General features: G+C 33.1%; 2 protein-coding genes across 2 annotated transcripts; both read left to right on the forward strand.

The window, feature by feature from the left end:
- Positions 1–6,040: 6,040 nt before the first annotated feature.
- On the forward strand, positions 6,041–10,210 carry LOC149403253 (uncharacterized). Its single transcript, XM_089609168.1, has 15 exons — positions 6,041–6,505; positions 7,212–7,343; positions 7,444–7,555; positions 7,642–7,794; positions 7,932–8,036; positions 8,188–8,271; positions 8,360–8,475; positions 8,592–8,693; positions 8,791–8,904; positions 8,993–9,049; positions 9,153–9,219; positions 9,341–9,394; positions 9,484–9,558; positions 9,656–9,691; positions 9,787–10,210. Exons 2-15 carry the CDS (start codon positions 7,324–7,326, stop codon positions 9,922–9,924), a joined length of 1,233 nt encoding a protein of 410 aa, XP_089465294.1. The 5' UTR covers positions 6,041–6,505; positions 7,212–7,323; the 3' UTR covers positions 9,925–10,210.
- A 1,544-nt stretch (positions 10,211–11,754) lies between these two features.
- Positions 11,755–12,357, forward strand: LOC149403254 (RING/U-box superfamily protein). Its single transcript, XM_089609744.1, has one exon. The coding sequence runs from the start codon at positions 11,791–11,793 to the stop codon at positions 12,175–12,177; it is 387 nt and encodes a 128-aa protein (XP_089465870.1). The 5' UTR covers positions 11,755–11,790; the 3' UTR covers positions 12,178–12,357.
- The last annotated feature ends 1,727 nt before the right edge of the window (positions 12,358–14,084 follow it).

A 14,084-nucleotide genomic window follows, 5' to 3' on the forward strand; every position in this document is an offset into this window, starting at 1 on the left:
AGATACGAGCATATTCATTCGGCTCACAAAACTCTTAACAATAAATAAAATCACCACGGATTTCGTATAACGACTTTGAGCTTTTTTTCTTTGGACCATTGTGTAGAATTGTGATCACCCTGATTTTTTTGATGGTTTTGGAAAACGAAAAAAAAAAAGCATGCCGATGGAAAATTTACAAGTTGAAGGAAAATGTTGCATAATTAAAATAATACGTATATATAATTATATGTTTATATATATACACATACATATATATTCAAATCTTAAAACTACACAAATATTAGATGTAAAAAAGTTTTTCTTTAAAATATACACACCATTGATTAAAAATATGCTATTATCAATAATGCTCGAATATACATATATCAAAGACGGAGCTTGACAATTATTAAGGGGTTGATAATTTTTTTAATTTACTGGCGGTTTATCTTATTTTTTTAATGTAAAATATTTTTTTTAATTAAATTATAATAAACAAATTGAGATTTTAGGGGCTTCCATCCATGATAGATATCATGATAGCGGAAAAAATATAATGACAAAAATTGAGTAAAAGTGTTAGGAGAAGCAAAAACGACAGGTAATAGATTTACAACATAAGTTAACAACAACAAAAAAATATGACAAACGAAAAAATGATTGATGTAACAAGAAATTCTCTTTTGTAGGTTTGTGAGTGCCAAAAAATTATTTTTAGACTCAATTTTGTGCACTTTCGCTGCAGCTCTAATCCTTATTTTGGACGATACTTTAATCTTTCCAACACATTTTAACCTGAAGAATGAATTTTGGAGAATATATGGACGTGAATGTCATGTTTTGTTTACTTTACATTAATAAATATGACAATATATTTTTAGGGATAAATGTGGCATATCATTGCTCCTTTGATATCCGTCAATTATCGACACCTATCGGAAATTTTAAAGAAATAAAAAATTAATCGAACAAAGAAAAAACTCAAATTATGATTTGATGAAGGATAAAAACTCAAATTCTCGTTTCAAAAGGGCTAACAACACAAATTCTAATTTTAAAAAGGCTAAAAACTTACATTTGCGTTTCAAACTTTTATGATGTTTTACTGTAAGATGAGATCTATATAAGTTATTATAACTTGCATCATAATAGAAACGACACGTGTAGAGTAGATAAAGCATGAGTTAGAATAATGTGAAGGAAAATTGTTAGGTAAAGGATCGTACACCAAACTCCCTATACAACTTGTGAAAGGCCTGCCTAATTTATCCTTGATCCCAACTTCCCATCCATATTGTTATTAGTTCTTTTGCTCTTTATTTCATTTTTATAAATGCTTAGAAATTTTGCGCTGCTCTTAATTTCAATTGATAAATGCATAGAATATTTTGCAACATTTTCTTCATCTAGGTCAACCAAAAACCTAACATTCCACTCTGTTTAATTAAAGAGTTCTTCATAAAAAAAATGTATCTTTCACAATGGAATCCCAAAATCCTTTGAGAAGCTAGCTCGAAAATAAGACTACTCAATGAATAGTAAAAGAAAAATAACACATTGAAGCCACGTTCAAGATAGTTAACCCTAAAGAAAACCGTTTTGAAGCTATCAAAGGAAGTTTTGAAGTCATGAACTCAATGATATCTTTAAACAACTCAAGATTGTAGGTCTAATGATCAGTCTGAGTATTATGAAAAAATCATCACTATAAAATACAAGTTTGATGATGGAAGCAAGTTAAGCTCTGATAACTCATTCCACTCTAGAAATCTCACAAATCACACAACATCCTCTATTATTTTTCTCTTTAGAATAGATTAGTTTTTAGAGACAATTATACCTAGAATCTTGGCATAAGTAAGTTTTTCTTTGAGAAATTGTTTAAAAATTTCTTTGCATCAAATTAACGGTTTTGACCTTTAGCCCACAAGAGACTCTGATCATAGATTATTGACCTTGACCATTCTTTGTACCCATTTTGTTTGGCCCTACTACTTAGATAGAAATGTTTAGACTTTGAGTGGCTAAGTTATGGGTTGTCCTTGACGTTTAAAACTTCAAATAGCAACGTATCAATACTGAGTTTACTATATTGTTAAAAAAATAAATAAATAAAAATGAGCAAGGTCACGGAAATTTGAATGCTAATTAACATTGTCGGGTCAATCTACTGTGTGTATGTTGGCCCTTAATATATTCTTATCACTCTCTTTATTATTGTTGTTATTTTTTTTTTTTATGACTTTCTATCTTTTTATGATTAGAAAAAACTATATATTTCTCTATTTAAAGTATACAAGAGATACGTATTAGCTAGTTTAGTCTAATGGTAATCTCACACATCATTTGGTTGAGAGTTCTTGAGTTCAAGCATCGTGCCTCTTTAGAATTTATTCCGAATTATATAATTTTGGCCAATAGTATCACATGCGCTTGACAGTGACTTCAGTCTTCAAAAGCACGTGAGTCTTCAATCACGTAAACACAGAACTCAAACACTCAATCTTCTCGAATAGTATTTGGTGAATAACACCGCTCTTATCAAAACACAAAGCCTCCCAATCCGTCGGTCTTGCACGTCTAGGAGTTCTAAGTATTTTGAAAAAACGTCGAAGCTGCTAAGGGGAAAGTGCAGGGCTTTTCTAGCAGCTGTACAAACCTAGAAGTGTATCTAGGGTTTCCTTACCCATTCTCGCAAGAATATCACGTAATAAAGTCACCAGCGAGGCAATCTGGTAAAATCCGAAACTTGCCAGAAATAATGTCTGCGCACAGGAGGAAGGATGTCTTACCAGAAGTTGGAGCATGAAGACCGACATCTTTCCATACAACTTGCACTAAAAAATAAATCCAACTTATAACGTAACAACAATCTCTCCCTTTGGCTATTTTTTAGGCAAGAACTTCCAGAGCAGTTCTCAAACAAGCGTCATGACCAGAAAAGAGTGTCAAAATAAATGACCTCATGTCAAAATAAATTACTCTCGTGACGCCTCTCCCCTTGATTGCCTCAAAACATACCAAAGACAATGATCGATCAAGACAGAGGGAGGAAAAACAGCAAACAGTCTTAGCATATACAAGAGAACTGAAGCAATCAAAAGATATTCCAAAAACAACAGAGTTTGAACATAGTCTTGAACAATCAGAGAAGCAATTGAAGTTAAACACACATAAGCTGTAAAAGGGTTCCAGCTGAAGCACACAGCATCAACAAGCATGAAAAAAAAAAATAAGGTTCAATGGTTACGGACCATAGACAAAAAGGACTAATGGGCAGTGTATTGGGCGGAGTCATCATCACTCTCATCACCACCTAGACCATCTGAGTCACTGTGCCGTTCCCTTCACTCTCTTCATTGCCTCACGTAATTGTCTTTAATTAATTCTCTTTGAATATTTCTTTCCATGAAGTCAAGTTCTTTAAGATATTATTTATTAGCATGTTGCTCATATAATAATATCTTTAAGGCCGAGAGGTTCGACCTTTTTCAACAGATTATTTAAATACGTGTATACAAAGTGTAAACTACGTTTTGACTTACGATTCACAAAATTGATGGAGAATGGCACTTCTGGAATTAATTTGAGACATTTATTTAAGCCTCAATTGTTTCATACGAAATTACCAAGGGGAACTGCGATGATTAATATGATAAAATATACTCCTAAATAATTTAATAGAATATACACATTTATCACAAAATTAAAAATATTATAAATTTTTTTCTTTTCCTACAAAACTACCTCTAACTTTTCTTATTCCAACTCTTAACATACAAAAAGAGAAAAAGCATATGGGAGAGAGCCGAAAATGGGGGCTAAGTTTTGCTATTGTAATTTAACCAAGTGATAATGAAATATTCAAGGATAAATAATAAATAGCCAAGACAATAAAATACTAAAAAGACTAAATTACAATGCAAAATATGTACATAGCTAATACTCACATTCGTTTTCGCGCTCAGTCTCATTCACCCAACTTATTTTCGTATTTCTTTCATTTTCAGCAGTCTATTAATCCAATTTCAATCTAATTTAAATCCATTTTTGACCTACAAAGTATAGTTCAAATACACTCAGAATGACACAATAAATAAATAAATTTGTATTGTCATATTTTAGATTGAGTCAATTTTCTTGATTTCTTTATATAACTAATATCTGCATTTTTCGTTATGCAAATAATTTGTGCAACATAAAATGAGTTCATTTAGTTTCACGCAAAATATTTATTAGATAATGTAATTTTTTTGATATTTTTACCTTGCGATATTTTCTGATGATGACTTTTAATGATTTGTATCCTATTTGGTTTGGTCTGGTTTAATTTATTTAGATTGGTCAGGTCTGATTTTTTGATTGATTTTGGTGAAAAACCCTACTTCATGATGCTCGCTCGGGGGAATTTCGACCACTTCAGGTGTACTTTGGCAATTATATATATATTTGGCGTCACCGAAAAGGAGATTGTTTTGTTTTGGCGAGTCTCATTGACCTCAACTTCAAGCTCCTTCATGCCGGGTTTGCAAATCTATGACCCTGTCCCGTTGCCGATCTCACATGGCGCTCTCCATTAGTCGTGGATGAGCCTCTCACTCATATGGTTTTTTATTTTTATTTTTTTTATCGACATCCCTCAACATTATCACTGCCTCGGCGCTGTGAATCAACAACTCTATGTATGTGGACCCTAAGTGTCTCTCGGGGGTACTCTACGGTAATTGTCTTCCCCATAAGTCTCGCTTTTATGTTTCTTCTAGGGCAAGGGCTCCTCATATGTGATTTTGTGGGTTTAGGGTAGATTTTTTTTTTCCTGGAAAGTTACTTTTCAAGGTTCTAGTTGTTTTTAGGGTTAAAATTACTAGCTTGTATTTTTTTTAATTAGTTCTTTACCGTTTTTTATATATGCGTTAGGTTTTTAAACTTTGAAGTACTGTCAACTGTTTTTGGGTAGGTTTCGCGCCTCTAAGATTATTTAATCATCTTTCGAAATTTTAGTTCGAGTTTTATGTCAGTCATTTAGCGGTGCAGACATTCGAATTTCTTTATCCACGGTTAATAGTCCTCAAACATTTCGGTTTATGCATTAATCCTGGAGGATATAGTGATATAGCTATTGAATTGCTCAAATTTTAGTGTGATTTATCTTCAAGTCATAGAAAGTTCTTATACGACGTGGATTTACAAGATTTTAGTCTTGAACCATTATTGTCTTGATGTCTTATTTTTCCATGTTGGAAAATTTTTGATATTTGTATTTTTTTTAATAGTACGCTCCTTATTTAATGAAATGTCTTGAACTAATGTTAAAAAAAACTGCTGAATACGAAAATTATAAATTTAAGAAATAAGAATTCTAAGTCACCTATCTCATTTTATTCTAGCCTGTAAAATCAATATCTCTTCATGTATTTATTTTCTTAATTTATAAATTATTACGCAATTCAAGCAAAAAAAAAAAAAAAAAAGGTCAAGTAAAAACAATATCAAGCAAACGCAATTGACATTATACTGTTTAAAAACACTAAATAAAAGTTAAATCATCTTAGATAGTTAAGAGTAAAATTTTTAAAGATAGTTATATTAAAAAAATAATATTTAAGTTTGTAGATATATTTTTAAGTTGATTAGGTTTTGATTTTATTTGAAAATAATAATTTTCTAATAAAAAAAGTACTAACAATTTGTAAAACAATAATTTGAGAATTATTTAGTCAAAAACAGTTTAAGAGTAAAATATCATTCGAAACAGAGAGAAATACATGAAGTAGGAAATAAATATATATATTTTTATTTAAAAATAAGAATAGTCTCTCTCGCCAATAAAAAGAAATAAATTACGTACTTGGTTTCAATTTTCAAACTTTTATTTATCATTATCCCTCAAAACAAATAAAAATAAATCATATCTGTGTAAGCTACCCTAATAAATCAAAATTCAATAACAAAAATAGTCTCATATAAATCAAGATTGCTGATCATACAGTGCCAATTTTGTTTTAAAAATAAAAAATACATTTCGTAAATATAAGAATAAGTTATATAACACACGCGCATATATACGCAGTAATAATATGAACAAAAATTTGCAGAGGAAGTCATAAAAATGAAATTTCCCTCCACCGAAGAAGACTAAATTTTCTCTCTTTAAGCTCTCAAAATCACAACTATCAAATCACAGACAACTTAGAAGACCAAGATTTCATATTTTTCTGTATTTGACTTTCATAGCAAAACGATTCAGAAAACGAAATCTGAGAGAGCTAATCAGAATTTCGTTTCAAATCTTTTTGTTTTTAGTTTTTCTTTTTTAATTGTATTTTCCTTTCACGCCGTTTTTTCCTCTTATTAGGGGAAAGAAAAACGATCACGAAGTTTTTTCTTTCTTTTTTTATGTTTGGGTGAGTTTCCTCGTGAATCTCTGCTTCGCGGAAGGTTTCCATTGGAGCCAGATCTTGCTCCGGCGATTCAGGAATTTGTTTCCCGTTTCAATATTCGGTTCTTTATCATCCTCATTCAGGTTTGTTTCTCCATCTATTTGAACTCTCTCTCTCTCTCTGTCGCTCTGGTTTTCAATTCTGTTTGGATGCCGAGAAATTTCTATATGGAGAAAATAGGAAGGTCGATAAAAAGTTGATTTTTCGAATTTTAAGTTAGGCGATTGTTGACCATTGACATTTTTCCTTTGGGTTGAATCAAAGCTACGCTAAGGCTCTTATGCTTTCATATTTTATATATGATACTTGATTTTTTTTTTCTTGAGTCGCTAGTATAATTTTTCAGATTCACGGTATTACCAAGGCTTCTTTGCAATATTCGAAAAAAATATTAAATCTTTATTCGTTTGATCTAACTTCGTATCTTCAAAATTAAGCAAAATCACAGCTGTTTGTATTGTATTCATGTTCGTTGCTAAGTTTGGCCTTCATTAATGAGAACTAGTAGACATTCAGGTATTACTTCGAGATTAACCACGTGGGTGCGTAGCTTAGTAGTTTTATAGTTTGATTGATTATCTAAGTTTGCACATGGATTCCTTTATATCAGTTGAACTTTGATTATGTGATTTTGAAGAAGACTTTCATATTATTAATAATAATTATATTACCACTATCACCTGCTCATGTGTAGTTGTTTTGAGTGTAGAATCTGCAATTTTGTTGTTGTTCATTTTGATGGTTTAAATATGCGTTTTTGGTGTACTAAAAAATTGATAACGATTTCAGAGCGCTTCCATTGCTTCGCTTGTCTGTTAAGTACTGAAGATGAGCTATAATCTTCGACGCGAGGCTGATTTGTATTTGTGGTGAGGAAACAGTCGAAGAAGTTGTAAGTAATATGGGAATCCTTACTCGCAGGTTTGTATCTTCGTGTTCTTTTTCGATAATTTTTTTTTTTTTTGGGAATTCATAAACGGAATTGCGTTGATCTAATCAAATTCACTTTCTTTTGATGCAGTCCAGCGAGTAGAAAACCAAACGAGACTATGAGGCTTATTGTGACGACTTTTCTAGGAGTAGTGTTGGGCTTCTTCATAGGTGTTTCCTTTCCGTCGTTATCAATAACCAGGGTACATTTCTGATATTCATTTAGTTCACGATTCGTGTTTTCCATTTTTTTTTGTTCCTTGAAAGATGTGTGCGTTATATTTTCCAGCTGAATATTTCAACCAGCCTTCTTCCTACAATCGATGTCTCATACACGAAGGACAACAGATTAGGTCTCTCCGATCAATTATCTTCTTTGCCTTCCTCAACTACTAATAATTTCAGTTCAGGTCGAGAGCGACCACCGAATGATACATCAAAGGTACACGCTTTAATTCTCAAGTGTTTTTTTCCTTATACGGATGGGTTTAAACTCCTGATAAATCCTACGTTGTCTTCAAATATTTCTGGGAATTGTGAATCATTTTTTTATTATTATCATTTTTGTGTCTCCTGAAGATTTGGGTCACATCAAATCCCAGAGGCGCAGAAAGATTGGCGCCTGGAATCGTTGCAGCCACATCAGATTTCTATCCAAGGAGACTTTGGGGTGAACCGAGTGAGGTGGGTACTCTAATTTCAGTTGTATACATATTTTTGGCTTCAAATTTCATTTCTAGAGAATAAGCCAGTGTTAAACTTTAAATTTGATACAATTTGGTAAATAGATTCAGTTACGTGAAGCTAGATTTGCCTTAATATTTGGTGTTTGCAGGATTTAACTAGTTCGCCCAAGTACCTTGTCACCTTCACTGTCGGGTATGATCAAAGACACAACATTGATGCATGTGTTAAAAAGGTAAATATCACTTCCTCTATCCATTTTTCCACTCTCAAGATGGCTTCTTTTGTGCAAAAATTAAGTGCTAACTATGCTTCTTCAACAGTTCTCAGAAAACTTTACCTTCCTTTTATTTCACTATGATGGCCGAACATCTGAATGGGAAGAGTTTGAGTGGTCAAAGCGTGCTATTCATGTGAGTGTCCGCAAGCAAACAAAATGGTAAGAATTTCCGATTCGTAAAAAAATTAATTTTTTTTTCCTAATTAACCTTGATTCCGACGCGCAGTTTGCTTTAAATTATTCTAAAAAATCGTAATGCACTGAATTATTTCAAGGTGGTACGCAAAGAGATTTTTACATCCCGACATCGTGGCTCCGTATGACTATATATTCATCTGGGATGAAGACCTTGGAGTTCAGCATTTCAATGCTGAAGAGTGAGTTTCAATCAGTGGTTTTGGTTTACATTGCACATAATATAGTTATAATCAATTTACTCACGAACGCATATAACTTTCGGTGCCCCGTTTTCAGGTACATAAAACAAGTGAGAAAGCACGGTTTGGAGATTTCGCAGCCTGGTTTAGAGCCAAACAAAGGGCTAACATGGCAGATGACCAAGAGGCGAGGTGATCGCGAAGTGCACAAGTAAGAATAACGGAACCTCGCTGTAAAAAAAATCACTTCTATCCACATTTAATATCTTTTAATCCAACTCTCTTCGATTTGTTTACAGAATAACACAAGAGAAAGCGGGCTGGTGTACCGATCCACTATTACCTCCCTGCGCAGCGTAAGAAACCTTGAATTGAAAAGAGAAACTTGGTTCTCACCGTACTAATGACAGAATTCAACTTATTACTATTCGCATTTACTTTATTTATTTTTTTATTCAGTTTTGTGGAGATCATGGCTCCAGTGTTCTCTCGAGATGCCTGGCGCTGCGTGTGGCATATGATACAGGTAAAAACACGGCTTGATCTACAGAAGCCCTTTTTTTATCAACAGTCAGAAATTTTATAGGGCAATTCATTCTCTGAGCCTCCAATCATAATATTGATTACATGTACTTTGGCATCTACAGAATGACTTGGTCCACGGTTGGGGACTCGACTTTGCCCTTAGAAAATGTGTAGAGGTGAGCCAGTCACTCCTCAATTTTATTTATTTATTTAAGCTCTATTCGGTTTTAGAGATTATACTAATTGTAACACTCTTTATAAGCAGCCTGCTCATGAGAAAATAGGAGTGGTAGATTCACAGTGGATTCTTCATCAATCCACTCCTTCGCTCGGGAGCCAGGTAAAATAAAATCTGTCGAAATCAGGACGTTTCTTTATTCTTCTAGGTTTTGCGGTAGAAACGAAAAAACTAAATTGAGTTTTCTGATTTTTATTAGGGTGAATCATACAATGGAAAGGCACCATGGCAAGGAGTAAGTTAAAAAAAAAAAAATTGTGGTTAATTTATGTCAATATATAGAGGGGTAAAAAAAAGGAACGAGGTGTGATTATGGTTTGAATGTTTCAGGTGAGAGAGAGGTGTAGAAAAGAATGGACGATGTTTCAAAATCGTTTTGCAAGTGCAGAGAAAGCTTATTTCAGCCAACAAAAGAAAGAAAGAGAGAGAGAGAAAGAGAGTGTGACTTCAGATGAGATTACTCGTTAGATAGTGGGAATCAAACCCCCATTAAAATACCCATGTGTTTTTTACCTATTCTTTTTTAGCTCTTTACATAAACCTTGTAGAATCTCATAATGTTCACTTTTTATACAATAATCTAGAATCTTATCTTTATAAAAAAAATGGTTCCTTTTGTGGAATCTTCGCGCTGAGTGGAAGAAATTGAGGAGAAAGATGCTAAATGCGGATATAACATTTGTCATAGTGGTTACTTTCACTATTTACAACTGTATTTTTTCTTTTTCCGAGTTCATGTACCTGCCTTTCAATATTAAGCTTTACTTCCCTCCAAAACTATATATATATATATGATATTTATTATATATATATATATATATATATATAATAAATATCATACATATTAGTATTCCATGGGAGTTTCATTTTTTTTTCCTATAGTTTTCAATCAAAGTATGTTGATACTAAAGTGATGATTAGAGGATCGGATTCTAGTTGCGACGACGAATCGAATGTGTAGTGATTGATCTTGAGGTGGTAAATGTCTTTGATGGTGTATATTCGTCTCCCTTTTCGGTTGTGTGTTGAGGAGTCGGAGAATCACCATAGATTCACTAATCACTACCTACAATGTCACTTGAAAATAGTATCCATTGTGTTGAGTTCGACCATTCGAATTTTGAACCGCCTGGCTTTGTCGACTGCGCTAATTCGAAATATATTGGTCCTTTGTGAAATATACTATACCGGTTTTAGATTTTTTTTTTCTTTTGAAAATGTGGGTCGTTTCCAATTTTTTTTTTTTTTTTAATTTTAATTGTGTGTAGGACTAAAACAGAAGTTCTATTTTGATCTTGTTGGAAATTTCGGTTAAACAAAACAATTAGTTCCAATAACGATGCGAATTTTGATTCAAACACAATAAACATCTTCTTCACTCTAAATGCCTACATTTAATACTCCGCTCTAAGTCATTGGTAAAAGAATTTAAAGAATCTTATCTTTGAAAGAAAGTTGTGTTTTTTTGGAATCTTGGTGCTAAAAGTGAAGGTAAAAAGAGAAAGAGATAAAAAAAAAGGTGTTCGAAGCAGATTTAGCATTTGTCATAGTTGGTTTCACTATATATAGTATAGCTGAATAAAAAAAAAAATTATCAGTTCAACAACACGACTACTTTCCATTCCACTACAAGCACACAGACGTAATATATATATATATATATATATATATATATATATATATATATATATATATATATATATAACCTCTGCCATGTTCACGAGTCACATGGATTTTGTTGCGTTGCATTGCATTCGCATGTACTACGTCATGTTATGTATAATCTCCTCTTCCATAAAAGTTAGAAGAGTAATTCCTTATTTCACGTCAAAAAATTAAATAAAGAAAATCAATTATTGATATCGCATCTATTTTGTTTGTTAAATTGGGGTGGTCAAAGAATTTCAATCATCTAATCCCTCACCGAGTCAAGTAGACACGAGTGATGACACTTGCTTGATTTCCAATATAAGCACGTGGCAAATTCAACACCCCCAAAAGAAATCTAGCGTCAAAACAAAAGATCAAGAAACTTCTATATGCCTTTTGCCACATATCACTCAGCTATTGGCTCTCCCAAATTCGTGGACACGTGTCCATCTCAATACGTTACACTCCTTTTAATTGATTAATTTATGTGAAGTCTTTTCCGTTCCTTCACTCGGTCGCATTGGTCACACGTGTCCCGTCTCGACACGTGTCGCTTCCACAAACCCTTACCATGGTTAAGTGTAGTAACTTAACCAGGGTTCAGAAAGCCAGCCCATGTGTATATATTTTGCGAAAATAAAACCAAAAGCCTAAAGCTAAATAACACCAAAAAAAAAAAAAAAAATGGGAATCTCAAGCTTTCCAAGCTCGGCCGAAGGAGCTTTACCACTGATAATCATGAACAGCGTTTTATCAGCGAGGCTCGTGAAGGACGTGGTTAGATCTGCGATTCACTACATTATCACGATCCTTTTTTCAATCTCGGCCTCCTCAGAGGAAACAGAGAGAAAGAGGAGGATAATCTCGAGCAGCCATTATTTCAGGGAAAACGACAATGATACGGCAAAAACGACAACGACAGAGTGTTGTGTGTGTCTGTGTGGATTTGAGGCCGAAGAGGAAGTGAGCGAGTTGTCGTGCAGACATTTCTTCCACAAGACTTGCTTGGACAAGTGGTTCGTCGTCAACAAGCAATGTGCCACGTGTCCTCTTTGTCGCTCTATTCACTGAATTGCCATTGGCACCATTGAAAGAGCAGTCACCTTTTTTTTTCTAGCTAGGGTTTCTTTTTAGCAAGGAAAGAAGAGGGCTTGGTTGTACGCTTTTTTTTTTCATTTAAATATTTACAAATTAGCTAGTTTAGTTATTACTTATTACCTATATGATTGCTACGATTCATTTTGTTTCTCTTTTTAAGTTTTTTTCCCAGCTTTTATTATTTGCCAGCGTAGATAATAACTTATCTCTTTATCTGTGTCTGTGTGTGAGAGAGAATCAAGAAAGATGTTACGAATAGTACGGTAATTTTAAAAGATGATAAGAAAGATAAAGAAAATTATTAATAATTAAACAGATTTTTCATAAGAAAAAATTGTGAAAAAGGTGTACCTAAATAAGCCCTATTTTTTTTTTTTTTTTTTTTTACTGTAAAAGCGAAGTAACTTTATAACTTCCTTTATATATGACGTATGATGCGAATGAAGATTTCTCCATAAAAATTATATATCTATAATAGGCATATTTTTTTGGCTTCAATCTGTTATAATAGGCATATGATATAATCCATAGATCAAATATACTGAACGAGGAATTTGTTCTGTTTTCAGACAAATTGGAGTTAAAACAGAGTGGTTTGTTGCGAGAGTGGCATAATTTCCATCAAATGAAAAATGGAAGAATAAACAAAAATTTAGTATAATCTGTTTTCTTACAAAAATTAAAAACAGGTAAGACTTCCACTTCAGTTATGGATATCAAGCGAAACGGAATAGAATTCTATTCCACATGATACAAAAAATAATAACAAATAAAAGTTAATGAAGGCTAGTTGGTTATGATTAGACATGTGGGTGCCACAATTTAGTGATCTGATTAATGTCATGGTACGAATTAAAAAGACTTCGTATCATCTAATATATCCCAAGCAAATAAATAAAATTGTAAGCCATACAGCCAAATAATGAGATTGGATTGTCTTGACCATGTTGCAGAATTCTTTCGTGACACATATAATAATTTGACATATTATCTAAGTTTATGCAGATTGGTCTCCTAAGCGAAATTCTTTCAGAAATTCGTAGAATTTTAACATTTTTTTAGGTCCCCTAGGCTTGACATTGTTGTTTATTTGAATTTTTTTTTTTTCCCCGTAGTGTTTGAATTGGACTTTAGGGGTAAGACTTGGACTTGGAATCGAGTATCATTGAATGGACCAAAACTGATACAAATATTTAAATGGTTATGTACTATATAATGGATGAAAATAAAAAAAGGGCAACCTGCATAAGTAAATAAAAAAATGGAATTGAGCTATAAGCAAATTTATCATGTAATATGATCTCGGACTATTCGGCGATTGGATTCCGACTCGGGGAGAAAAGTAATGGTGGAACAAAAACTTTCACTCAACTCTTGGGAACTTTGCGAGCGATGCGAGATCGTGTCTTACCATATTGCTCGTTTGGTGGCCTTGCTAGAGACTACTTGCCATCCGGCCCGGCTCTAGAATTATTTGAGGTCCAAAGCGTATTTATTTGAGCCTAAAATAAATAAAGTTAATAGGCCTTTTTTTCTATATGATTTAGGCCTTCATTTAGTGAGGTCTAAAGCAGAGAGGTCAAGCCGACCCTGCTTACGATCTACTATGAAAATTTCAACGAAGCATCGAAATTTGGCAAGAATTAGCTTTGCGACATAAAAATGGGCTTCGAGAAACGTGATGCATATCTCCTCGCTACCAAGTCTTTCAAAAACTTGGCAATCAGTAGTATTTTACTATGTTGTAAAAGACCAACGTAGCCTTAAAGATTCGTGCTAGCGAACCACAGTCACCATTTGACCAGAGTTATCATATCCCATGAAAAAGTTTTTTTTTTCTTACTCAAACATAAATACTAGGAAAAAAATATATGTTTCTC

Source organism: Urtica dioica, chromosome 3, assembly GCF_054948205.1.
Source record: "Urtica dioica subsp. dioica isolate 48M chromosome 3, U.dioica_male_clone48M_v1_H2, whole genome shotgun sequence".
Classification (NCBI taxonomy): Eukaryota; Viridiplantae; Streptophyta; class Magnoliopsida; order Rosales; family Urticaceae; genus Urtica; species Urtica dioica.

Bases quoted from the DNA above. Each gene is read 5' to 3' on its own strand.
- LOC149403253 (XM_089609168.1), top strand. From the start codon at position 7,324: ATGGGAATCCTTACTCGCAG. The intron at 7,344-7,443 runs GTTTGTATCTTC...CTTTTGATGCAG, and splicing joins ATGGGAATCCTTACTCGCAG to TCCAGCGAGTAGAAAACCAA. The intron at 9,395-9,483 runs GTGAGCCAGTCA...CTTTATAAGCAG, and splicing joins CCCTTAGAAAATGTGTAGAG to CCTGCTCATGAGAAAATAGG.
- LOC149403254 (XM_089609744.1), top strand. From the start codon at position 11,791: ATGGGAATCTCAAGCTTTCCAAGCTCGGCCGAAGGAGCTTTACCACTG.